Source organism: Micromys minutus (genome assembly GCF_963924665.1).
Source record: "Micromys minutus genome assembly, chromosome: 1".
In the NCBI taxonomy this organism is placed as follows: domain Eukaryota; kingdom Metazoa; phylum Chordata; class Mammalia; order Rodentia; family Muridae; genus Micromys; species Micromys minutus.
In genome coordinates this window covers 229,972,758-230,000,687 of record NC_137969.1, presented here as the reverse complement: position 1 = coordinate 230,000,687, position 27,930 = coordinate 229,972,758, and the positions used below count along the sequence as shown (strand labels likewise).

The window sequence follows — 27,930 nt, the reverse complement described above, 5'->3', positions numbered from 1 at the left end:
GTACTTGGTAATAACATTTGTAGTTTTTAACCAGATATTATAATATGGAATTCTGAAAAAACTTTTCTTAGAAATAAGACTCTTCTCAACCTTTACCTGTACCTGTTTGCCCTTCTTATTGCTATGTATATATGCATACATTTGCCTTCTCCTATGCCGAGGGTCTGAGAGGTCAGAGACCTGTGTCTGGAGTCCACAGATGCACAGGCAGGTGGCCTTTTCATGAGCCTGGTACCTAAGAAGACTGTCCCTTCTCAGAGCACACTGGGGGCTTTTCTCCTTTTGTCTATATGATGTGTGTGCATAGGATGTGTGTGAACTACATCTTGTGCTCACTTGAAATAGACTCTTTATTGTGGGCTAATGAATACACCAGGCATGCTAGCTCCCCGAGTTTCTTCAGAGTTCCCTGTTTCTACCTCCCACTTTGCCGTAGAATAACTGTGATTGCAGCTCTGCACTATTATGCCTGGCTTGATGTGGGCTCTGGGTACTGGAATTCGGGTCTCACGCTGTCACAGAAGGCGTCTGACCACTGAACCACTTCCCTAGATCTTGGGGCGTCTCTCTTCTTAATGACTAAAAGTCTGCATAAAAGAGAGACAATTCTTTGCACACATGCATAATAGAAAGAAGGACAAACAAATGTAAAATAAAAGACCAGAGGAGAATCTTCTAAGAGCAGTAGTTTTGAAAATTTCATATTATGACATCTGGTTAAAAACTATGAATCGTTCATTAGCCAATACAGCCTTGAGTTCAATTATGAGAACAAACAAACAAACAAACAAACAAAAACTTAAAATATCTACATTTGGGCTTGGCTTCTATTCTTGAATTTCCATGGCAAATAGGAAGCAAATAGGAAGTGGGGAAGGGGACGAAAAACCTCAAATATTTCAGTACAAAAATTAAAAAAACAAAGCAAACCTTGTACTTAATAACAAGAGACTAATAAATAAAAGCATTACAGTGACTTACTACCAACTGACTTTTCTTATCACCTGAGGAAAAAAGTTGGCTTTCCTACCTACATCTCTATTTTGTGGTGGGCTTACAGGTTATGTTTTACTGGTGTAGCTAAAGGAACATTTCATCCATTCAGGCTACTCCCCTCTGGTGTCAGGTATAGATTAGCTGGACCAGGTTAAGAGCAGAGAGCCCTTGCTATGCAGGTGACTGGAATATCCACACTCAGAAGGCGGGAACACAAGTCTAAGCGATGCTTGCTTTAGTCTAACTAGTGATGCTTTTCACCCTGAGGACAGGAGGGAAAGACTAAAGGATAAATATCAACACCAGTCATGTCAACAGGGCAATCTACTTCATCATTTCCCAAGCCCTGCAGTTAACACCTACACTCCCTGGACCCAGTGCCAACTCTGCAGGTCAGGTAAGCACAACTGTAAATCATCCACAAGTAAAGCTTGCTTTTTCCAAAGACAGGCATGGCTTAACATGCCATTTTCTTTTTGTAGAACATTTAGGAACAATTGTGTCCTAAGGATACAAGGTTGGTAAAGCTGAAGTATGTGGCTATAAACAAGCATCCCATTAAGACTGGTAGCAGGGTATGTGGGTTCACTGGCTGTGTGACTGGAGGCTGGATTGCTAACAGGGAGTGATCTGCAGAGAGACTCTGCACTTTTTACTAGTTCAGGGATACAAGAATGATCTGGATCTTCTTCCACCCAAACCAAATGGAGGTTACACAGGACCACACAACGTTGCTACAAAATGCAACTGTAGGTACAAGTCTAATGACATTTTTTCCAAGAGCAGTGTGTGCTTCAGTAATATAGCCTGAGACTGAGGCCATCAACTCCCTCGTCTCTATAACAAGGTAGTAATTGTTAACTGTTGAAGAAGCATCACTCTTCTCTTGGGATCTGGCCAGCATTGCAAGAGACGGGATCGATTTTCAGATGTTATCTTTCCCAGTAGCTTATTTCTTAATCCATTTCAGAAAGAGTTCCTTGGCTATCTTTCAAGCAAGCCAATCCCCTTTGGGTGGGCTCTTACACGTACCCTCCCATTTTCCCTAAATTGAAAGCCAACTATCCTCTCTAACTCCCAACCAGGGAGTTCAGCTAGACTTTCCTTATGCAGAAAGAATTACTAACTGCAACACCAGCAGCCTCTGGACAGGGATGCATGAAGTTTCACGGGCTGGCAGCGAGGCCAGTCTGCTGGCTAGTAGAGGCTGCATCCTTCTGCGTGGCTACAGCCAGATCAGAATACCCTGCATAAGTACCACTGTGTGATGAGACCTATTAGAGGCATAGAACTGGGTGACAGGACCCCAAGAAATAACTTTTGTTGGTTCCCGCTGATGCAAATTAGTGAAATTCTTCTTACTGAATGTGCTTGCTGGCCATGGTATGGAGAAGTTGGTGTGGCTATGGGAGGAAGAGGGAGGAGCATGGGAGGAGACTTCAGATCGTGGAGAGGCGGGTGACAGTGTGCAACACAACCTCTGGTCAGGAAAACCACCACCACTACCACCACCAAACTAATGCTTGTCAGTCTACAGATGGGTGAGAGGAAAGTCTAGGCAAGCACCTTCACTGGTGTCCTGGGCAAAGAGAAGGCTTATCAAGGACATGGTTTATTTCATTTCTAGTGGGCTTTCGAACTCTGAGGTACTCAGTAAATGCTTGGGAGCTAGTTTAGAAATAACTGGGCAGAGGAAAGTCTTCGGATGGATTGGTGTGGGTGAGTTTGATAAAAAGAGTTGCTTGGGGATACGAACTTGGGACCGGTTGGTTTACATATAAAAGGCATGTTCTGGGACAAGTTGGGGTTATATTCAGGACTGAATGAGGTGATCACTTTCCTGGTTTGTAGGAATCCCAAATATCAGAACACTGAGAATAAAGAAAATACAGTTAACATAATAAATAGATTTATACTATACTGGTAAAAGTAGACTATAGGAAGACAAGTAACAGCAATGTCTGGGATTATAACTACTCTAGGGCAGCCCTGGGGGTGGGGTGTCTAAGATGGGCTTCTGTTCCCGATACCCAGTGCATAGATTCCTTGAAGAGGGCAGCTGGTATTTTCTCAGCATTATATAATGTATTTTGCAAACACAGAGCATCTTCTTTAGTCTATTATGTCTGTCTCTCCAACCTGCATAAATAAGGCTTCTGGGACTGTTGCAACCGGTGATGCTGCTCATTAGCAACTGTGGCTGCAGAGACCTCTGCTCCCCACACGTTCACAAGACTGCTGGGGAACGAGCTGTGGCCTCCTCACCACGTAAGGTACTTCTTTGTTCAAGGAAGACAGCCCACTGCAGAAGGTGGTACGAACCAAAGTGAGTTTTTGCAGATACCGGGCTGGTGGCCTGCTTGGCGATTCTTCTCTGCAGCTGTACTGCTCATAGGAGGCTGGTTCTGAGACCATGACTGACTCTGGGCCCATGTCCATGCGACCTTGGCATGCTGTCTCTTTACCACAGCTGTCCCCAGAGGATGGTGAGCTCCAGTTCAGCAGGACAGTTTTTTTCCGGAATTCCAGGTGAAGAGATGAGTTTTCTCAGGGCTGCGTTGCTGACAAACCTACATTGCCAAAAGCTGATTCGGAGAGGACTGCAGGGGATACCAGGAGAGAGGCTCAAGGAAAGTGATACAGCATGGCAGGTCCAAGTCTTACAGACCTGGAAACGGAGGGACGCCAGTACTCCTTGGCAGGCCATCAGTTTGGTTTGGAGCTGGCCGTAATATTCACCCTTCTGGATGCCAGGATACTAAGGGACATTTTGACCTTTTTGCTCAGCTTTCTATACTTTACAAGTTGTTTATCATAGGACAACATGCTTTGTGTCAGCAGTAAAATGCTATTGGTTGAGTGGCACCAGAATTCTGGGCGTTTTCGTTTTCTCTGGTGCATTTTGATAGATGACCAAGCCATGGATTTGGTGTTCCAGTCTCTCCTCTCATTCCTTTCTGGAGAGAGTTTAAATGAGCTGGGGAAAGATATTTGAAGCTTTCTGATCCAATGTAAATGAACCCCGTGGTGGGTAAATAACTTTCCTTTCTCCTTTGCTCTCCTGGGGTATTTTAATGAATAATGCTTCTCAAAGAAGTTTATAAATATTCCCCCAGAGGTAAGAAGAATATTAGGCTCATAGGAGGTGTGCCATTAATGCTGAGTATGTGAGACTGAGAGAAGAAGAAAGGAATAATTACAGTCTTGAGGTTTCAGAGACATTTCTGGTAACTTCTGAAGGCTATAGCTGGAACATAACACTCAGAGCAACATTAGTGAAGTGAGGACAGTTTCACCAGACCAAGCCCAGCAAGTCCTTAATTGCATGGCCTACCACGGGGGTGGGGGTGGGATGGAGGATGGGGTATGGTTTGTTTTGTTGCCAACTAACAGCTGTGTGATGATTGAAAACCTGTAACAAGTAAAACCTTATAACAACTGTACTCTTGATGTCACCAAATTATCAACGCCGTCAAAGCCTTTCCAAAAATATTTTGGTTCTCTTTCCTCCTCAGTATCTCAAAGCCCTACCCCTAGTCTATAAGTTTGTCCTGATAATAAATAGCTGGTCTCCTTTGAGACAACTGGATCTTAACAGCATCTCCTTTTCCCATACACAGTGAGCCCTGGTTATGGCTTTCATGTTTAATTAATTGCTCCAAGAGACCCCCGTATGTTTAAACAAAAGCCTCTAATAACAGCAGAGAAAGTTCTTACTGCCACAGCGCCACCTTCTGGAAGGTCAGTACAGTACAGAAACTAACTAGGCATAGCTCAACTTTGACCCAGGTTTGAAGTAGTCCTTTCTTGTGTTTTATAAAGTCCCTACTGGACTGCCTTTTTCTTTGTTGGTGTTGGGGATCTGACACAGGGTTGTGTGTGCTAAGCGTGTGTTGTACCACTGAACTATATCCCAGACTCTGCACTGCACTGTTTTTCTTCATAGTTACTAAGTCCCTTGCTGCGGCACAAAGTCAGAAGGTGATAAGGACAAAACCACGCTCTTACTCTTACTATTACCTTAAATTGTCCCTGACTTCACCGATTTTGATTTTCTCTGTCCTATAACTGTAGCAAGGGCTCCAGACTGTGTGGGTAAGGGTTTGGATCTTGCGAAAATAACTTGGGGAGCTTCCAAAGATCCTGAAAAAATGAAGAAAAAAACCCCCACTTAACATTTATTTGATCTTGGCCCAAAGGACAAGAGGTAAACTCCCATACTGGGTTAAGGGGATCATTGTTCTCAGATGTTGTCACCCAGCCTCCTACTAACACCAACTCCACTGTCTCTTTTCTGCTTCTGATGAGCAGAACACCTCAAATCTTACCCCCTGGCCCTGCAGAGAGGAATGTTTGGGAGTAGAAGGTAAAGCTCCAGGCAAGGGGAAAATGGAAAGGAAAGGAAGAAAGGAGAACACGGACACTAGGGCTGCTGCCCCAGGAACATTGCTCATTTTATTCTTAACTTCTTATGCTCGACCCACCAAGGAGTGCCAGGAACTACATAATGTGTGATGAAACTAATAATCCGATAATGAAAACAGGCCATTCTCAGCCCTGAGGGTGTAAGCCCTGCTGGAGCTACTTTATATAGAAGTAAGTTCATTTCTCTCATCTTAAGACACAGGGGAGTGGGTGGGCACAGTCACCCTGGGGTGCTTTTGTGCTGCTCCCATGAAAAGCACGTGGAGCTACTACATATTTCACTAGGGCTAGAGACATAAGGACTTAACAGGACATGCTTCTTACTTCCTGTAAATCACATCAGTCATTGATTTTTAAGATAGCAATGTCTCATCTATAACTACAGTTCAGTAGAGTAAGGATGTGGGGCAAGAAGAGGCTGTGTTCCAGGACAACATGCTTTTCAAAAAGTTAGGATGGAGAGTGTGGCTGCAGATTCCTAAGGTACTGGTAGCTGACCTCAGCTTGCCTTCTTTGCTGTTTTAATTCACCATTGCACTTTAGAGCCCAAGAAGGAGCACCATGGTTATAAAGAAGGCAGCCAATGAGCTTGGCCTCCAGCCAAGGGCCCTCACTCCAGCCTTCTTCTCAGGTTTCCAAACCTGCTGACTCTTTCCCTTCCTTGCATTGCAAACTTGGATATAAGGCCAGAGGCAGGGAAGTCAAGGAAGATAACACTCAGGCAGCATTTCCTCCAGGCACTCTGCAGGAGAGCTGCTATCTCACCTAATGCACAGATTAGGAAGAAGGCAATTAGTCCACCACTGACAGTAAAGGGCTCAGCTGTTTTGCAACTCAAGGAGTGGGGATAGCCACTACCTTGCTACCTGCAAAGTCACAGAGCTTAAAGTAGGGTTAGCCAGATAAAAGAGAAGGGTTAAGAGGGAGAAAACAGTCATAGGCTATATTTAAGGGCCGGTTACTGCACAAGACAGAGGCCAGAGGTATTTGGAAGACAGCTGAGGATATAATATGGCATTACTGTGTTCTTTCTTGGTTGCCTTCCTTCCCTCCCTATCCCTCCTCCTTCTGGGCTTAAGTAGCCCTATTTCCTTCACACAGAGCATCCTTCTGAAACACTAGAACAGTGTTTACATCTAACTGCTGCAGAAATTACAAGCTGCACGGCTAACACACTGCCATGCAGGGCAGTTACTTGTTAGCAGCTACCAGTACCAATGTGCTGGGAACTAAGTGTCAGCTTTTACTAGCTCCTGCACGTCAGCATCTCTTTAGCATCAAGAATACCAGGAAAGTCACAGACAACAAAATCCAACAACAGGTAGAGCTGGAGGCAGTGGGTGACACAAGCCCTGAGTGTCTGGAAGCGGGGAAACGGACAATGAAGATAACTGCTTGATACCAAATACAGTAAGGCTTTGAGAAGATCATCTAAATAATGTCATCAAGGGCCACTAGGCTGCTGCAATCATGACCCAGTTGATCCTTCACAGTTCTAATTCCCTCAGCTAGACAGCACACAGAGTTCAACTCCACACGGTCCAATTAGACATGCATAGGAGGTAGTAGGAGTTCCTAGATCTTGCACACATCTCTAGGTTAAAGGCATGTGGAGAGGGAGTGCTAAGGGCGACCCAGAGCGGCTTCAAACCTGCCCATGACTCTCAGTCACTACCTCTCCCCATCACAGTTCCAGGTGCGAGCTTTACTTCCCTAAAAATAGCTGCCATGTTCTAAAGAGCTTAGGGTGTTCTCAGTGGTAGAGAAACTACCTGCCTCAGGACCAGCAAGCACTGCCATGCTCTAGCATGGGGGTAGGGTCCCAAGTACAGAGCCATGAAATATCTTCTGAATTCGGGCTCTGACACTGAAGGAGAAGTTCTTTTTATACTCTTAGTAGAATGCTAATATGGCCCAATAAGCCGGGTGTAGGAAGAGTTCTTCCTTTATACTGCTTCAGTGAGCCCTCAGGTAAAGCAGTGAGACATAGGAATCTTCTCATGCTCCAGCCATGATTCCCGGGGCATCTGCCGTCACTGTCAGGGTCACTGCCACCTCTTACCACAGTCCCTGCACGCTCCCCCCACAACTCAGCCTGGCCCAGACACTTGCTCATTTTTCTCTCGCCGTCTCCTACGCACGCTCTCTCCCCAGCCATACTGATGAATGGGGTTTGCAGAAAAAGCAAATATCTTGGTACTCCTTCTGCCCCAGTTTCCCTGCTTCTGGCAGGCTACCTAGCTTCAAGTCTTGGCTTCAATATTTCTTTCTCTAGAAAGCAGTCCTACCACTGAAAGCCCGTGGACTCACTCCTTGGGTTTAGTGGTCACGTGGACACGACACTTTAGGAGTACCTCCCAATCCGATAAAGAGGCAGGAGCTCTCAGTTCTTGTATCTGCACACCTGACAGTGAGTACTGCAAAGCTCTCACCACACAGCAATGCCAATGTTATCTGCTGCCACTCCCCATGCCCCCAGTACAGGATCAACCACAGATGCCCCTCTAGCCACCCCCATGGCTGTTCCATCGCCTTGAGTCTCTCAGCTCCCTAAGCAAAATGGAGACTATTTTGTTTGCCCTATGTTGTGCAGAACTCAGAGGCCAAGTGATCTGTCTTGCACTGACTTAGTAGTCAATATTTGCTGACTTGAGTTAAAATGACTTATTTTTCTGAATCACGTGTTTAAGAATTACTATACAAAGAGTCTCTGGTTTACTGATATATCACTTGCATGTATGCAGCTAGAATGAGAGGTTACAGGTCCTGTCAACCAACCTTTAGCATTAATAAAGACTTACATCAAAGTCCAGACATCTAACTCTGGATGCATGTTCAGCTAATGTGCTGGGTCTAAGCTTCCTCATGGGAGAGGAGGAGGAGAGGGATCTCATCAAGCTGTTGTGAGAGTGAGAGACCCACCATTCAGAAACATTACACGGACAGTGAACACAGACACAGGAAGTGTGCACTCACCATTACAACTTTGAGAGTGTTCTGCCAATAAGGATATTGCATTTACCCCATCTGTTTAAAAAAATGCCAACTCCAGGAAGTTGTTATCATTCTAAAGAAAAAACATAATCAAATACCTATATGCCAAAGCTTTCAAGGCCTGGACATCTGTTCTTTGAGCTGAAGTTCTCAACAAGACAAAGAAAACTTCCAGGTGCCACCTTCCTTGCTGTCCCCCCGCCCCTAAAAGGCCTACAGTCCACTGACCTGCGGAGTTGGCGAGGGGCATGAAGGCTGCAGGGTTAAGGCTGCTCTGGAGTCCGTTCAGCTGCCCTTCTGCAGAGGACCCTCTGAAACACAAAGGAGCCTGTGAGACCTGTGGATAGAAGGTGCTGACAGAGAGCTAAGGACACATTTCCAGTGGCTTTTCCTCTTGCTCTTGGTGCTTCTTCTCATGGAACACGATCCCTCGCTTTAACCTGTCTTTGTTGATGTCGTATTCCCACAGATGACTTATTTCACCAGTTTATATCCATCTCCTAGAATATTATGTATTTTAAAACTGACATCTTGTCTGTTCCCAGCTTCAGGATCTTGTCTCACACAGTGGCTCACAACTCAGTGAGTAGTGATTTAGGTCCTGGTTCTGACTTAGCTAAAGCATGCTTTTTAAGGGCTCGTATGGCTCTTAGCTGGGAAGGGAGGAGGAACAGATTTGGTCGCCATCACCCTTTGCTGGCCCTGAACATCTGTGACTGTACTGCACTGAGCTGCCTGGCTAGCACAGGCAGGAATGCTATTGAGCATTTATTCTGCAGCTCATAGACTACGTGGTCCCTCCCCTCAGTCCCGTGGGCACAAGTTCCCAGCAGGTCTAGAGAGTCCGTTCTGGCACGATGGCTACAGATCATGTTAAGCTCCCTCTCAGAGCTCTCTCATTTTTCGCCTCACTCACTTTGAAAATTATAAGTTTCAAAGTTATAATTATCAGTTTATGTAGATGGATACACCCTATTTGTCATCTTGACTGGAACATAAGCTTTATGAAGACAGAGACTACTAACGATGCATTTTGCTTATATCAGATATTTAATGCGTGTCTTTGGAAGAAGTCTGACCCACTAGGCCTATAAGCACACCTAACTTGCTGGGGCCATCTACCTTGACTTTAGTTGGTATATAAAAGTTCTAGCTGGGAGATTACAGCTCTTGTTTGCTCATTCAAGCCAGTGTTTGGAACCCCTCCCCCAATGTGGCTTTCCCACTCACTGATTCACATAAACCCCTAGGCAGGCCCTGTATTTCATGATGGGGCTGAGTGGGTTTTAAGGCAAATGTGGATGTATAAAAGATGTAGATGTGTAACTGATTGATGCTAAGGGGCAAAGCAGGACTGAGTAGGAGAAGGGGCAGAAAGCCTGAGTCCGCTGGTGAAAAGAGAGGTCAAGAATGGCCTTCTCGGAAAATCCCATTTCTGTTGAGTTACAACATTCTGAGAAATAGGTGCTGGGCTGGAGTGGGGAAGAAATAGATTTGTTCAGTGACTCTGAGCCAGAAGCAGGCTGATACTATCCTGAGAAGCTACAGGGACCATTAAGGACAGGGTAACTATTCAGTCTAGGTGAAAAAGAAGTACTGGGGGACCTAGCATGGCCTTTTCCTTAATGGATGTAAACAGACAAATAACACGTTAAAGCTGCTGTGTTTACTATAAGTTGAGCGGCATTCAGAAGAGCATGGAATAAAGTCAGTCTCATTAAAGAAGCCTGTGTGTGACAGTGAGAAGGAAGGCAGAGCGGGCACACTCACTGGGTCAACACAAGAGACAGGCAGTGAGCTGCTAGACAAGAGAGACCCGGACTCTTAGATCCAGGGCGTTCTGGGTCCTCCAAATCGCTTAAACTTTTTTTCCCCCCGCCTGGAACTGCCAACTCATTGTAACAGGATCAATCCTGTTCTTCCAAGATCTCCAGGCCCCTCTGTCCAATTCCACTCACTCCCCATCCTCCCTCCACCACCAAGCACTTCAGGCTTGAAGTTGGGGCTTATGATTCTCCAGTTTCTTCCATAGGGCCCCTACTCCTCTTTGATGGTGAAATGTGTCCACAGCAATTCAGAGGGAGGAGAAAAGTTGAGTGAAATTTTCCATGGAAACACTAGTATCCAAAATGGTTTAGGTCTGTTATGACTGCTTTGGCATGCTATGGGTAAGCATGTTTTTGTTGTGCTAACATCATTTCCTTGGGAAAACACATCACAATTTCTGAGCAACCCACTCTGAAACATGGTTAGTTAGGGCTGAGGGTGTTTTTTTGAACTTGGCCCTGAAATGATTCTATGCTACGTTCCTAGGAGTAAATCTATTTCAGGGATATTTACCTAAGAACATAAGATGAAGTTGTCCTGGTTAGCTATCAACATGATGCAACCCAAATCGTTTGAGACGGGAGCCTTAGTTGAAGAGTTGCCTGGATCAGATTGGCGCGCACACGAGTGTGTGTGTGTGTGTGTGTGTGTGTGTGTGTGTGTGGTGCTTTGGTTAATGTTCAAGTACCTTTGTTGAATGGCTAGTGATCTGTGTGACCTTGATTTAACCTCCATCAGCCCAGCAATGTAGATATGACTGCCTACAAGAAATTTAAGCTCAGAGAGGTTAAGTGAGTAGAGTTAATCGCCCAGTTAGTAAACATCAGACCAGCATTTGAGACTAACCACAAATGAAGTAAAGACTACCTTTTTTTCCTACAGTCCTTGGGTCTTTCTGTCTTTCACTGTGGCACGAACTTGTTAATTGATTTAGGAGAGCCAACTACTCCCTGTGGTGGCACCACCCGTAGGCAGGTGGTCTGTGAACTGTAGACTAAAGCCAGTATAAGCTAGACTACGAGGCAGCTAGCCTCTCTGGTTCCTGCTGAACCTCTGTGTCTGGGAAGTGTGGAATGGCAAGCAGGCTTTAAAAACTGCAAAAGCTATTTTTTTTTCCAATTATTTCCAACAAGCTCATTATGGATAAAGAATTGAAACTGTTTGACATTGATACTTTGTGGCACAGTATATGCTGAACTTTTGTGAACATACACATTTACTTTAAAAATGTACTTTCTGGGGCTGGAGAGATGACTCAGAGGTTAAGAGCACTGACTGTTCTTCCAGAGGTCCAGAGTTCAATTCCCAGCAACCACATGGTGGCTCACAACCATCTGTAATGGGATCTGATGCCCTTTTCTGGTGTGTCTGAAGACAGCTACAGTGTACTCACATACATAACATAAATAAATCTTTAAAAAATGCAAATTCTGTTGGAAGCAGTCACCTATCTATAAATATTAAAGTTTTTTTTTAAGAGGCTGAGTTGTGACTCATATGTGACTTGTAAAATCAATCTAGGGGCTCACAATTAGCATTAAAATAATAAAATATGGGACTGGAGAGTTGGGCTAGTTATTATGAATATGCACTGTTTTTATAGAGGACTTTCGCTCCAGGAGACCCAACACTGTCTTCTGGTTTCCTTGAGTATACACAAAGACACATAATAAAAAAGAATAAACCTAGATAAATAAATGAACAAGTAAACAAAAAAGAACCTAAATAAATGAAAGCATAAATAAATAAAAGAAAAATAAGAACAGAAAATACTTATGACATTTTACTTCAAAATGTACATAGCTTTCCCCCCTTAGATTGTATATCAGATGTATTTTTATTATGTATGGTGGGCAAAAGAATTATTTGCTATTTCTACACTTCAATTATCAAACCTTCAGTAGTTATTTGGAGATACTGATAGGGGTATTAGTTCAATAAAGAAGAGCTTCAAGGTGGGGAGGGGAAATGGGGGTGTGTGTAAACAAAAGAACCACCAAGGAAAATGGGTCAACTATATGATGAAAAAGATACACTAAAGCTGGGTGGGGTGTTCCATGCCTTTGATCCCAGCACTCAGGAGGCAGAGGCAGGCAGATCTCTATGAGTTTGAGGCCAGCCTGATCTACAAAGTGAGTTCCAGGACAGCCAAGGCTACACAGAAATCCTGTCCTAGAAAACCAATTAAAAAAAAAAAAAAAGACATGCATATTTAAATAAACCAGCCATTATGATTGACAGTTTGGCAGTTTTCTTTGTAAGCTTTGACTTACACATTTGGATTATAATGTTAAGTACATACACATGCTTCTTAAAAGCCTTGTCAGTGTCACATAAGCCCATCCACCTAGACTGATCCAGTTTGTTCCCTGGACTCATGTAAAGAGCTGGATGCAATGGCAGGCATCTATAAGCCCAACACTTACTCCTTAGAGCTACAATCAGAGTGAAAATAGGGGAACAGAAGCTGACAGGCCAGCTAGCCTGAGCATCAATCAGCAAAGCAGCAGAGTCAGAATCAGGACAGGTGTTGCCTCACCAAGTGCAAGGGACAAGTCACTCCCATGTGTCCTTTGACCCTCAAAAATGAGTATGTACAAACTCCTGCATATTCTCTCTCTCTCTCTCTCTCTCTCTCTCTCTCTCTCTCTCTCTCTCTCTCTCTCTCTCACACACACACACACACACAATACAGTAGTTTAAAAAAAAAGAGAAATGAACAGGGAAGTGGTGGGTAGATTTAGCTGAGAAGTTGAGGACAGGACATGAGGTAAAGATACAGAAAGGCAAGAGATTAAAGCCACAATGAAAAGGTGAGACCATGGGCTGGAGAGATGGCTCAGTGGTTAAGAACACTGACTGCTCTTCCAGAGGTCCTGAGTTCAAATCCCAGCAACGACATGGTGGCTCACAACCATCTGTAATGAGATCTGATGCCCTCTTCTGGTGTGTCTCAAGACAGCTGCAGTTTACTTAGATATAATAAATAAATCTTAAAAAAAAAAAGAAGAAAAGGCAAGACCTGACTCAAGGGGTCTCAGGGCACGCAACAGGGCTGGCACCCACGACAAGCCAGGATACCTACATTTTGGTTCATTTTTAAAAAACCTTTCTGTACCTTAAAAAAAATATTGTAGATTATGAATTTATCTTGGAGTACCTCTGACCACATTTTAAATATAACTTTTGGTACATGCAATTCTTATTTTCAGTATAGTCATCAAATGGCTTTGATACAAGTTACTTAAAATAATACTTAACATTTCCCAAATTATTTGGGTATTTTGTTATTTCACTATAAAGTCATCAGGTGATAATTTTTTTTTCTTTTTCAGAACTGAAATGTTGGGGAAAAAGCTATTTCTCTATTAATTTGACTATTCCAATCTTCAAAGCCCAGTGTGTTCTTGCTTTAGAGCTAATGTACCTACAATAATGACAACTCTTTCTGGAAGGCATTGTGTTAGGATGAATTTCTCTTCTAATTTTTTAAACCTTTATAAAAACTTTCTATGAAATTTTTCTGACAGCCGTCTTTGCTTTAGGAATTCCCTGCACTTCAAGTCACGCAGTTGCTGGGTTTTCACAGGTCGCTTTGCTCCTGTGCAGCCAGGCCTGCTGCTTCAGCTTTCTCTGACACCTTTGCTAACTTAACACACGATAAACTTCACTTTTGAAGTCTGTTAAGAACACAACTAAAGTGTTTTCTAAAATGCTGTTCTTTTTCACACTTGAGCTTATTTTAGGAGTTGGCAAAGCCTCTAGATCTTTACCATAAATCCTTTTAATCCATCCTCAGACCCAGGGGAGCTTTCAATATTTGTTCGTCTTAAGAGATGTAAAGCAAGGGAGGGAAATCTCCAATCATATTGCCATTTTACCCACAGCAGGCAGGGAAGAAAGGATCCACCATTCTGTGACTCGCACTCCTCACCTACACACAACTAGTATGACTTTTACTGAGGAAGACACTTGGCCCTGTTTCTCTGTTGTCACTGCACACAACAAAGCTTCAGGCTTCTAAAGCCTCCCTGAACCCACTACTCAGGTCACAAAGGGAAGACAAGAGAATCCAGTAACTAGACTACTGCTCTCTGCCTTGTCCAGGCTCTGTCCTGGAGTGAGGGGATGTGTGGAGGCATCCCAACTTCCCACTCATTTCCCACAGGAAGCCCCGTGAAAGCCTTCAATGTTGTTCTCCAGTCTGGCCTTCCTGGGCAGAACCTAGCAGGAATGCCTCAGAGTGACATCCATCCTTCACCCTTTCAAGTGCTCTAACAGTCGCTCAAGTGGTAAAACTGGCATGGAATGAAGGGGGGCTGAGTTTCAGGTGCTTACTTTGAATTTCCCAAAAGCGGTATTTTAGGATGATTAATCTGTATTTGCTGTACTCAGGCAATTCAAGAGGATTCGTAGGGACTTCTGAAGTCAGTGGTTTACTGGGAAGCCTGTGGTTAGGGTTCTGGGTGTAAGAATACCAGCTCTGGCTTGGCCACCTGTGTGCCCTCCTGTGTTGGCAGCCTACACTCATCCCCACTCCTTTACCATCTAGCATGAACATTGTATACTTTCAGAAATGTACTGAGAACTCCCCACATAAGGATGGATGCTTCTTCACTATATAATAAAAGACTGAAAGATCAATGTTAGCCTACAGTACAACACTGGCTACACCCACAAGGAGGTTTGGACATTTCATCTCTTGAGCACTCAGCTCTAGAATCTTCTCACTGCAATGACTCACATAAGAAAATGCTATTAACACATATACATGAGTCTTAGTGGATATTTGTTTTTCTGTATTTATTCTTCTGACATTTATCTCTGATCATGTTTCATCACACTGCTGACCTCAGCAAATGCTCAGGTCACCTTGCTAATATCTGGTTTGACCGGGCTGCTTAGCTCTTGATATTATCTTCTCCTAACACCAAAGTTTTTAACAAACACCACCGTTCTAGGTGCTGGTATAATAGAGCAGTGTAAAAATTCCCACTAAGGTCACCTGAGGCCAAGTGACTTAAGGACTCAGTTCAGACTCTGTGTTTTTCCTTCTCCCCTACTCCTCTTTTCTTGCCTTTCCCTCTTCTCTCATTTCTCTCCTCTAGGATCCTCGGGATACACACCTGCTTAGCATATGCTCTACCACTGAGCCAACATGGCCACCTTGGTCCGCTTGCTTTCTTAGGAGAACTCGCCCAAGTTACAACCACTTTGATCTGATTCAAACCCATCACAAGCCTGTTAGTTTGCCTGGCGCACTTTAATCTTGGTTTTCTTTCTCTGTATTTCCTGGGAAATATGTGAGATTCTGGCTCTGACAACAAAGGTCGCAAGGAAGAAATAGTTCCAATGACTTGGTTGTTCATAGCCACCATCCCTTTTACTTCAGTTATTTCTTAGAAAAAATGCTGTAAGTGCTTTTGAAAGAAGAGGTGAGATGGACACTAATTTATCAAGTGTTTCAAGCAATAGAGGGAATTATGAAAGGTGACCGTCCCTATGTAAACGGTTAAAAGTAAGTAAGGGAGAAGGGAGAAAAGTCCACTGTCGTCGCAGAGCTGATGACTTACACCTGAGTAGAATGAGGCATATGAATCTGTGAATGAAAACAAGAACTGCTGACCCAAGACGGGGACCAGACAAACAGATGTGAGGCAAGTCTAGAACACAAATGCACTCATAAAGAAGGTTTTAACTGTATCAACAGAAAACAAGCTATTTTGCTAATTATTCAGGAGGGGTAGTGGTTTTGTTTTATAGATGGGAAAGTGACTTGAATGTTATTATAATAAAGCAGGACCCCAATATTTTGATTTTCAAATCTCCTTTCCCCCAAATCCAAATGACATTCCACCCATTATGTTCTATTGTTTTCCAGCCTCAATCTCTAGGATGTGGAAACTTTGATGATGCTCTTGGAAAGTGCCTCTCTCTGCCCCATGCCAACCTCTGTGCTGGGAGAAGCCTGAAGTTCAACCCAAAAGCACAGGGCTCGGCATGTAAAATGCTCATTACAACTTCTCATTAGCTGTGTCTCTTGGGGCAACAGTGGCATTCTTGAGCGTGACTCAGTCCTACCACTCTGAACAAACGTGGCTAACCTGAGCTGAGCCGGAAGGAAGGCTATAGCAAGATGGGAGCAAATGAAGCAACACGTCTTGCAGGAATACAGTAAAAAAATTATACAAAATTTCTTGACTTTCTTCTATCAATCATAATAACACAGACCTTTATTTAGCATGCACTGTGCGGTGCACACCGTACCTGTGCTCAACACTCCTGAATTCACTTTTCTTAATGATCCCTTCACTATGTGCTCTTGTCATTACTCCAGTTTTAACGTAGGAAACTGAGTCAGAAAAATGTGAGGAAGTTGTTAGGCTGGTCAGGAGCTAGAACTGCTCAGAAGAGCAGGAAATGACCAAGTGATGTTCAAGAGTTTGATTCTAGAAGCCATTAAAAACTCTTGTGGATTAAAAAATGACTGCACTGATCCAAATAAAATATAAAGTTTAGCTCACAGGGCTGTATTGGGCATAGTTTCCAGTCTGCTGTAGTCTTCAAGTGCAGAATGACATAAGCCTACATAAAGGAAGCATGCCAGCAATAGGCAAAGCCATCGGACACCTCCAGACTGTCTGCGAGCTCCTATCTTCTTTTTTTGATGAGTCTAAAATTTAGTGTCATTTATTGAGTTGGTTCAGAAAAAACAATAACAAAAATACACTATTTTCTCTTAAGTCAGAAGAGGCTCAATTCATAAACCCTTGATGAGCAAGCCTAACAATCTGAGTCAGGGCCCTAGGACCCAAGGCAGCAGGAAAACACCGGCTCCCTAAAGTTGTCCTCAGACCTACATGTATGCCACTGTGTATAAGGGTCACTTTCTCTCTCTTCTTCCTCTCTCTCACACCATTCAGTAGTAGTAGTAATAGTAGTAGTAGTAGTAGTAGTAGTAGTAGTAGTAGTAATAGTAATAATAATAATAGTAAATGTCATCTCTGAGGCCTCCATAACTCCATAACACTGGGCCTTTTACATGTGAAAGATGTTAAGGTCTTCATTAGTGCTAATGTAGCCCCACAGACTCATGCTAGTTTTAAATCCAAACTGGAAACTATTTGCTGGAACAATGCCTCACAGCATGCCTTCTGATACTTGGATTACATTTCTTAAATTCTGAAGAAATCTTTGGTTTCTCCCTTCTGTGCATTTTTGATGCTGAGCTGTTTCCGGTTTTCCCACACTGCTGCCTGTCACAAAGGAGAAACCACAAAAATTCAGCAAAGCAGAATTTGCCCAAAGAACTGCAATTCCATCTTGGGACTTCTGCAGGGCTTCCCTGCCAGCACTGAGTTCAGGGTAGCAAGCTGTACCTTAAAAATTCCAGCCCTGTCACCCAAGTCCAATTCTTCACTAGCACCACCCAGGGCCTCAGGCCCACGCCGGAGAGTCCAAAAGGAACCTATCGCCAGACTCAACATTTGCTTTCAAATGGTTAGCTGTGAGCTCCTCAGAGCTGTGGCGAGTGCCTCAAACAATCATCAAAGGATAACTAAGGTCCTTTAGTTCCTGTTTATCCACTTACTTCTGAAGTAAGTGATTACTGCCCATTATTACAGAGGAGGAAACCAAGACCAAGAGATTAAGTAACTTGCAAGGGTGAGAGTTCTGTAGGCTGGATCCAAGGACTCCACTCCTTGGGAGCTGACTCTTTTCTGGGTGCAGAGGAGAGGCACAGTTTGCTGTCTGCCTTCTCACCAGCATTCACCCCAGCCTTCCCGCTGCCCTTCACTCAGGCTCCAGGGATCACTGTGGTACTGCAGTGCTGATGTAGCAGGTACTGAGTAAATGAGTAATGACAGCAATATGGTTGAAAGAGCCACAGGGGATTGTTTTCATTCAAATCCACAACTTGATTCACTCTCCAAAGGGGAAAAGGCAATAGCAGTTTTCTGAGATTCTGATGACTAGACTTGGGCTTGTGAAGGACAAATGTGTAAGAATAATCTGTAAGCAGCCTAGGTACCCACACGGCAGGAAAGGCTCAAATCTCTCACACTTTTCTTAGGTTCTCTGGCTTTAAACTGGAGCAAACTGCTAGAGGCAACACCCTCCCGCACCAATCTGTTTTAGTTACCTAACTAAAGGGCTGGGGGCAGAGAAGGGCAGTGTGTTTCAGGCACGGGGATAGCTTTTTTAGTATGAAATAGGTGGCCTACAAAGGGCATCAGAAATACCATTGCCACACAGGTCCTTGATTAACACCAGCCAAGTTAATACCTAAACACTAATGAACAAAAGAAGGGAATGGGGGCTAAATTTGACACGAAATTGAAAGGATTTGATCTGTAGAGTGAGCAAGAGGGGATACAGGAAGAACTCCTTACCTCCTTTCTCCAAGCTGACAATTCAGTACCATTGCCTGGTGCACTATCTGTGGCTCCTATCAGAGGCCAGCAGAGTTGGTTAGCAATAACAAACTTTAAAGCTGACTCTCATCACAACTACCGGAAAACCTTAAAGCACAGTGGCTACCCCTCCCACAGGACAGAGTCCAGACACTGTGTAGTTCAATTCCTCCCCAGGTGATTTCAATTTGCAACCATGGCTGAGTCCCAAGTTTGGCACTGATCCTCATCAGGTATTGGGATTTTAGTTCAAATGGTCTTGAAGGCTCTCTGAAGAGTGCCGCAGGCTTAGAAGTGATATAACCCTGGCAACTGTGCGCAGCACTACAGATGACTTACTTGGAAGCCCTCTGGGATGCCGGCTTTCTCAGCACTTGCTTGTGATTGGATGGGGGCTTGGAGACCAAGGTAGACGAATTTGAAGGTGCCACCACTTTTTGTGGCAAGATGTTTGGCTTCTGGCCACCAGTTGTGGCACTTGAAATTCTGCAGCCTGGACCATTATTCATTGTCCATAAACTGGAGTTAGGTAGTGTCTGGCTACCAAAGATTGCCTGTAAGAAGAAAGAAGGTGATTGATGGAGAGCTCCGTCATCACTCCTGGCTGTGTGCAACGGATCTGCAATCCAAAGGGCGGAAAGAGGAAGTGCCCTGAGGTTGTCAGGACACATCCTGATTCAGAGGAGAGAGATCTCTCAAGAGTTGCCACATGCTTTTGAGAGCACTGACTCGGGAAATTGGGGCACCTGGGCACTGTGTGTTAGTTACTGCACATGAGTGAAGAAAGCATTTACTCTCTCGGCTTAGTTCCCTTCACGATCAGTTCAGGGAGTGTTTAATCAATGTCCTTCTGCTCCGAGGAAACGGGCTGGAAACAAAGCTGGGATACAAGACCACTTCAGTATTCTGAACTGCTCGAGAAGGTCTACATTTGGAGGAAAGTAAAAAAAGCCAATGTGACCTGGGCACCTTGAGCAAGCAGTAGAGGAAATGAGGCTCAAACAGAAACTAGGAGCCACCAAGTCATGTAACAGCCTGAGGGCTAGTTTCAGAATGTCAGCACAAAAATACTTCACTGTTTAAAAAGTTTAACATGAGATGTGACATTTGACAACACTTAATTAAGCTTACTAGGAAGACGTCACCTGATAACTACATGACCCACTCCAGTGACTGCTGCACGAGGGGGTCCTCAAAAGACCCAAAGCACCACCTCAGCATGGTAAGTGCTGCAAGTAAAGGCGCAGTTCTTCCAAATGGATGCTTAGCTAGTATTTTCTTTTCCCACGTGCGTGCATGTGTATGTGTGTGTGTACGTGTGCATCTCTCTCTCACACATATGCAGACACACACACACACACACACACACACACACACACACACACTTTTGTAGGGAGAGACTTGTAGTTGATGCCGAAATCATCCTTGATGGTTCTTATATCTTATTCATTGAGGTGGAGTCTTATTTACATTAGTAGAAAGCGCTTTTGTTACTGGTCCTCAATAGTATAAACACTGCTTTCAGTCGGCATGCACTAGAAAAATTTTAACTGTAAAGTGAAAATAATGACTGACAAAATATAGAGTGCTTCTAAATAAAAGGATACCCTGTAACTGACTTCTGCCAGTGGATACACATATAAAGTGGGGTCATGCCATCATGCCGTCTGCACATGCATGGACCTGTGGAATCCACAGCCGTTATCACAATTACTTTGTCTTTTTTTTTTTTTTTTTTTTTAAAGATTTAAAACATGGCTTGGGAGGATGTGGGGAAGTGTACAGCAACTCTTCCCTATGACTCTAAGGCATCCCATTTTTGGGAACTGAGTCCCAAACTCTGGCTAGGGAGATGTGAGATGGACTGAGATGAGAGGTCTTGTTTGGAATAAGTGCTGACTGAGAGGCCTGACTAGGAACAGAGGTTTCTAAGGCAGAGAAGGGGACCTGAGTGGTTCAAGCCGATCTGTTTGCTGTAGGCTCAGATTGGGCCACAGTGAAAGACAGAAAGACCCAGGGACTGTAGGAAAAAAGGTAGTCTTTACTTCATTTGTGGTTAAGCTCAAATGCTGGTCTGATGTTCACTAACTGCGCAATTGACTCTAGTTACTCAACCTCTCTGAGCTTAAATTTCTTGTAGGCATCCGTATCTACATTGCTGGGCTGATGGAGGTTAAATCAAGGTCACACAGATCACTAGCCATTCAACAAAGGTACTTGAACATTAGCCAAAGCACCACACACACACACACACACACACACACACACACACACACACACACACACACACACATTCATTATACACTCATTTCTTCACAAACCTCATCCTTAGTTATGGGGGAACTGAAGAACACACAAGCTCACCTATCTGTAATCCTTTGCAAATGGTAGTTGGTTATGCATTTTTCCAACATATTTTTCTGGTCTTGTGATGATGCTCACTAGCTGGGAACGCAAACTCTTAAAATGAAAACATATGTTTAGGTTTTCAGATCATATTTACTCAATTCTTTCTGGCAGAAATGATCTTCTCCTCTTCTGAACACTTATGAACATGTATTTGTGTGGTTCTTATCAGAGCCAGGCCATTCTACCATTACATTACCCATTTAAAAACAGGTTCCTTCTTTTCTGGACGGTGCACAATGAAAATGGCTGGATTTGTTTGATCATCATTTTTTTTTTTTATCGTTTGTATTTAAATGTTCTTTAGGAGTATGTGCTTGCACATACAAATGCATATGTAGAGGCTGGAGGTCAACTCTGGGTGCCAGCTAGCTTTCCGGAGGTAGTAAGGAAGGGGAGCTCAGGTCCTCATGCTTGTGCAGCAAACACTACTCACGGAACCATCTGTTGTACCTGCAGTGCCTTACAGCACACAGAATGAACACACATGCATACTTGTACATGCACAGTCACAGTGATATATCAGCTATTCATTTTTTTAAATTAATAACTTGGGGCTGGAGAGATGGCTCAGCAGTTAAGAGCACTGACTGTTCTCCTAGGACATGGGTTCGATTCCCAGCAACCACATGGCAGTTCACAACTATCTGTAATTCAAGTTCCAGGGGACTGGACACCCTCATACATACATATAGGCAAAACACCAATGTACATAAATAAATAAATGAATAAATAAATAAATAATTTAAAAGTACAACCGGATTTTTTTTAGTAACAATAATAGGAACACAGAAGATATGTATTTACATATAGATATAATGTTGGGGTAGGACCTTTTCCTAGATTTTATAACCTAAAGTGTGTGTGATTTAAATCCAACTCACAGTCAAAAGTATGAACAAATCCTCTGCAGATCCCAAATGAAAGGAAATTCACTTTCCTAAATGAAAATTTTGTACAAGGCTCTGTGACACTGATGTCCTTAAAGGGCAAAACGAAGCAAATGTGGAGATTCTTCCTTGGAAGGTTCAGCTGGCCCGGATATTGTCACTTTTTCCTCACCGTCTAGTAACATTCTGATTGTTTCAATAATGTGTGCTTATCTTAAAAAAAAAAAAAAAAAACAAAAAAAACAAAAAAACTATACCCCCTATTCCTTGTCTACCTAAAAGATAATAACGTAGCACAGTCTGGCCAGTGAGCTGTAGTCAGTGTGTAGGGTGTGGTTTTAGGACAGCCCTTTCAGAGCAGACAGACCACAGGTTTCCTGCCTCTTCCCGCTAGCATGGACAACCTGCCGGGGTGGACAGGGTGGAATGAACATAGTCAATAAGTTTGCTCAAGTCGAGAGGAGGAGCATGGATTTCTGATGGCACCACAGTGTCTGGAAGAGCCTATTTCCAAAGATTTCTAATTATATGGGGAAAACCCTCTAATGTACCCAACTTGGCTACTGGTTATAGAGAGGTTAGCCTTTACATGCAGTTAATTGTAATCCCGATTTAACTGATTCTCAGTCAACACAGATTCAAGCTTCCTTCGCCTCAAAACAACAGGCATGACCTACAGTTTCTCTTCCCAAGGACAGTAAGAAGCTCTCTGTGGCTTGTGGTTTGGTGACCACATTCTTATATACTCAGTGTACAATGGAGTGATAACCATTGTTTATGGTGACATATTAGCTGGACATCACCAGAAATGTTAAAGGCTCAGTAATGGAGACAAATCCCTAGCCTGAAGCCAAGGCTAATCACGACAGGGTTAAAACAATCTTCTAAGAAACAGCCAAGGAAACACTAGGGCTCAGTAAAAGCAGCCTTGTGAATGAGAGTGCTCAGATCACTGGCAATCATCCTCATCTTCCCAAGGTTCCCTTCCCTACTCGGTGTCTTGCAATTCAGTCCTCCCATTTTACAATCATCAACTATGTGGACATTCTCTGTACTGATAGCTGTGCCTAAGAGGAAAAAGTAGATGAAGTCCCTCCTCCAGACACACAGTATCAGCAACATAGGGATGATGGTGGCTGTCTGTCCTGTTGAGCATGAAGTGAGGGTAGAAGTGAATTTATTCGCCTGCTCAACATATCCATGTCTCCTGTTGCTCTGTTGGGTGTGGGAAACTGCCCACAAGCAAGGAGACTCAGAAAACCACAGGTTGAGGGATGGCATGGCCCTAAGGAGAAAGACTGGAAAGGTCCTCCTTCTCCCACAATACAGGGTGCTCGTGGTCAGGAAGGAAGGATTTCTGATACAAGCACACAAGCTGCCAGTGGGAAGATCACAGGAGGTCATCGGAGAAGCAAGATCTTCTTACTAGAGAGATAATGCTATCCAGAGATTAAATTCTAGGAGGCTTTAATTTTTTTTCTTTCCAAAAAAATACTTCTTTTGGCCTTCACTTAGGCTGGCTTGGGATAGAGCAGAGCTCTCCTCACTAGAGACTCGCAGTTTACTCTTGGAGCACCGTGAAAGGGCAAGAGGCACCTGGCCTGTTTGAGCAGGGCTGCACCTCTGTGCGGCCCTCTGACTCCAGAGGAGCAAACGCTTGTAGGTAGCATTCTCTCTACATCAGATTTTGACCTAACCAGGTTGAAATGCCCATTGATAAGCATACAAAGCTACTTCTAGAGGGCCCCTCCTCCAGCAGCTCACTGGCAGGGATGGCAAACTTTCTTGCACACATAAACCACTACTCACACACTTGTCTACTAACAGGCCGAGATCTGTTCAGTTTAAAAGCATACCACTTTTGAGAGAGCCAACGGGAGGGTGAGGAAGCTGTTTATATTTTGGCAAAAGTAAGCTTCTAAAAGGCCTTTGTTTCTCACCGTATGCAGTTCTTGGCTGTCTCCCACTCACAATGTTTGTCAGCTGGGATAAGATTCAGGCTAAGGGGAAAGTGCAGCTCTTGGTAGTGCTGTGCTCTGAGCAGCGCCATGGCTTGGGAAGGGATGGAACAGAAACCCAGAAGTGGTACTGTTTGTAAATGGAGAGACACCAACCACACAAAAGCCAGGACATGATACTGACTTACCCAAAGAACTCTAGCACACCCTCCCATTTCTAACATCAATGAACAAGGAAGGAGGCCTTAATGCTTCTGATGACTTACTTATTGGTAAGCAGCAGATACAGGCGCTTTCCCAAAAAGAGCTTTGAAATTCATATTATCAACCAGCTGAAACAACAGCTTCAATAGATACTTCCCAAATTAAGTGCATTTGCTAACATCGTAGGTGCAATGAAGATGATTAAAACCAGGTAACTGAACGTACTTGTAAGCCACAGAACCCTCATTGCTAACCAAACTGGAGATACTGTTAACACTCTCGGAGTTAGAGGCATGCAGCTTGAGGAAGGGCTGCTGTGCATGACTACAAGAAAGGGAACTTGCCTAAAACACCTCATGGCTTGCCTTGCTCCATCAGCAGCCCCTCCCCACCTAACAGCAGGGCCAGTCACTTAGACACAGGTGGAGGTGGTGCTCTACCGGTCACTCTCGACTTAAATGACTGCTGTCTCTGACATGGCCCCCACTTCCTTCCTTGCTCCCCCATGCCAAGCATGGTGTAAACACAATCTCACATGTACACAAAAGCTTGGCAGGCAGAAGGCTCATCTTCCTTTAACACATTTTCATTAGAGAGGGAAAACAGGATTAAAAGTCAGCTCCAGTTCTATCTGGGACACACCTGCTCACATCTCAGCGTATGAAGACATTCTCTGCATATACACAAACATATGTGCTTACAGAAGAGGAATCACATGACATCTCATATTCTGAGGTTTGCTTTTTCACTCAAATATCTTGTCATATTTGAAAAGGCAGACCTATCATTGCGTCTTATGATTATACATTTTCTACATAGTTATCAAACCTGACTTAACACCAACCGTAAAATGACGAAGTGACATGGGATAGATTTATAATTGCTAGTCATATAAGTAAAACTGTGACATGTTTGAATAGAATGAAAAAAAACTTCAAATTTTTCAGTATCAATTTTGAAAACACATACATTTACTCTCGCTCTCTCCACACTGGCTGAGATATTGTGTGTGTGTGTGTGTGTGTGTGTGTGAGACAAGCTCTGACACCTGAGCCATCTCCACTGTGCTTCACATTCTTCCTGAAGCTCCCGAGGGTTCGTTTTCTTGACTCTCCTTTGGCCACAGTGCAGGAATGGCTTGTACTCCATAAGAGCTCCACCAGAATTTGATGCTGATGCTGTTTTTCTCCTTCAAATTACAAGACATTTCTGTCTTTGGACAAATGTATTAACAACCCACAGTTACTATTCTAAAGAATATTCATTTTAATCCTGATATTTATCTATTTTTAACTAATTCTCATACCTCCCTCTCTACATATCCCATTTTAGTTGTCCAAATAAGTAGCTAGTTAATATTTTATGAGCTTGATCCTTCTCTCAAGATATATTTAATATTGTCTTAACCAACTTCTACTTCTGGAGAAGTATAGGGAGTTTAACTAAAACTCCCAAGTTGAAATTACAATATTATTGCAGATAAGGTCTAGTGAGGCATATGGATAAAGCCAAGCCAAGACAGCAACTTAAGTATTTAGTGATGAGCCGATGGACAGGAAACGTGACACACACAGACAACAGAATCCTATAGTTAGGACACTGTACTTTGGACATGTACACATGTGTGGTGGGAAAATTTTTTCCTACATGCTGCAGCGTGGCTAAAACTTCAGAATGCGATGCTAAGTAAATAACTGTTCACAGAGAGGCAAACCCTACAACGGTCTATGTATGCGAAAACCCTGAAGCAACCAGATCCTAGACAGAGCAAATAGCCACGCCAGATGCTGGGAGGAGGAGGGAACACTTCCCTATCAGGGACACTGAAGCTCTGAGGTTCAGGGAACATGCAGCTAGCCATGCTGTACTGGACGGCCAGAATTGCTGAGAGGGCATATTTATGTGCTTTTTTTTTTAACCACAAAGAAAAGTTATACTAAGAGCAGATAAATTTTTGCTTTTTTTGAGACAAGATCTCATTCTGAGGCTAGGCTTGCTTCAAACTTGGGCACCCTCCTGTCTCCCACTCCCAAGTGCTGGGATGAGCCAGCTTAAAAGCAGTTAATTTTTAGAAATCTTATTCTCTAAATGCTTTATGTGTTATACACTGCTAACCACCATCATCTCTGATTACAGAAGGACCAAGGCACACTAATACAAAAGTGTCTGTGACTATGTAGTTACTGTGTAGTAAGCTGGGATTCATAGCCCACAGATGGCGACCACACTCAGCTGCCTTCCTTCGCTGTGTTACACTGATTTCCTTTTAGAGAACATACATCTAAATCTTCAAAGTCAAATCTCTTTTCTAAACCTAACACTGTCACTAGCTGAAGAGGAAAACAAATTTTCTTGTGTGTATATGATATGCACGCACACATGTGTGCCCATGTGCCTGTCCAGGGTGACATTGAGAATCTTCCTCTATTACTTATTGCCTTTATTGTATTACTTCAGACTATGTATCTAGAATCCACTGAGATGCTCCTGCCTCTACATCGATGTTTGAAGTGCTGAGATGAAAGATGTGTACCATACCACCATTCCTGGCCTCTGCCTTTATTTGTTGAGATAAGATCTCTACCCAGGTGTGGTAGTACATTCCCTTCATCCCTGTACTTCGGAAGCAGAGGTCAGTGGATCTCTTGAGTTTGAGGACAGCCTGGTCTAAAGAACAAGTTCCAGGACAGACAGGGCTGTTACACAGAAAAACCCTAACTTGAAAAACAACAACGGTTAAGAGCCCTGACTGCTCTTCCAGAGGTCCTGAGTTCAGTTCCCAGCAACCATCTATAATGGGATCCAATGCCCTCCTCTGAAGAGAGCAACAGTGTATTCACAATTGTAATATAAATAAATCTTAAAAAAAAAAAGAAAAACAAGCAACAACAACAATAGATCTCTCACTGAACCTGATGGACCAGCTGAGTGGAATGCCTAGCTAGGAAGCTCCAGATCCTCCCGTCTCAGTCTCTTAGTGCTGGGATTACAGGTACGCATCACCACACTTAGTTTTTATATGGGGTTGGGGATCTGAACTCAGGTCCTCACACTTGCTCAGCAAGTAGTTTGTTACCCAGTAAGTCATTTTCCCAGAACCAAATTTGAATTTTACAAAATCACCTATAAGCAAATCCTTGTTAATTATTTTAAAGGTTAGCATTCATGTATGTGTATATATATATATATATATGTATATATACAAATATGTGCACAGGCATAATGCATCAGTGAGCATGTGTACATACGTCTACACACACACACACACACACACACACACACACACACACACACACACACACACACGTTGAGCATCCCTTACCCCAAATGCTTGGGTAATATTTTAGATTATAGACTACTCCCATTTATATAATGAGACATCTTGAGAAAGGGACCTAAGTCCAAACATTAAATTTGCTGAAGTATTATATATGCCTTATACATGGAGCCTTAAAGTCATTTTATACAAGACTTTTAGTAATTTTGTACATGAAACAGTCTCATGGCATGGAATTTTCTCATGACCTGGTATCACATCAGGTCTCAAAAAGTTTTAGATCACGAAACTTGGATTTTCAAGATACTGATGTTCAATCTGTAGAAAGTCAATTAAAAACAACAAAGCAATAAACTTAGATTGAGAGTTCAACTGGTTAACGAAGAAAACAGTCCCATTTTCAATGACTTATTCTGTACTTTATTTGCCAGTAGCTGCAATCAATTGTGTATTGTCTGTCTGATTAGTGAAATAAAATGGTAAAATGTACTTGACCCCCTAACAACTTTAAATTCTCTATAGATATCTGACTTGTCTCT

The 27,930-nt window shown here is 43.3% G+C and overlaps 1 protein-coding gene across 2 annotated transcripts in view; it reads right to left on the bottom strand.

Annotated features, from left to right (window-relative positions):
* Nucleotides 1–27,930, bottom strand: part of TTLL5 (tubulin tyrosine ligase like 5) — a 219,522-nt gene that overhangs the window by 26,914 nt on the left and 164,678 nt on the right. For both annotated transcript variants that reach the window (XM_080928217.1, XM_080928218.1), the window contains 2 exons: nt 18,996–19,210; nt 8,644–8,726 (listed from right to left, as the gene is read on the bottom strand). In XM_080928217.1, coding sequence (XP_080784343.1) covers nt 8,644–8,726; nt 18,996–19,210 — 298 coding nt within the window. The remainder of the gene's footprint in view (nt 1–8,643; nt 8,727–18,995; nt 19,211–27,930) is intronic.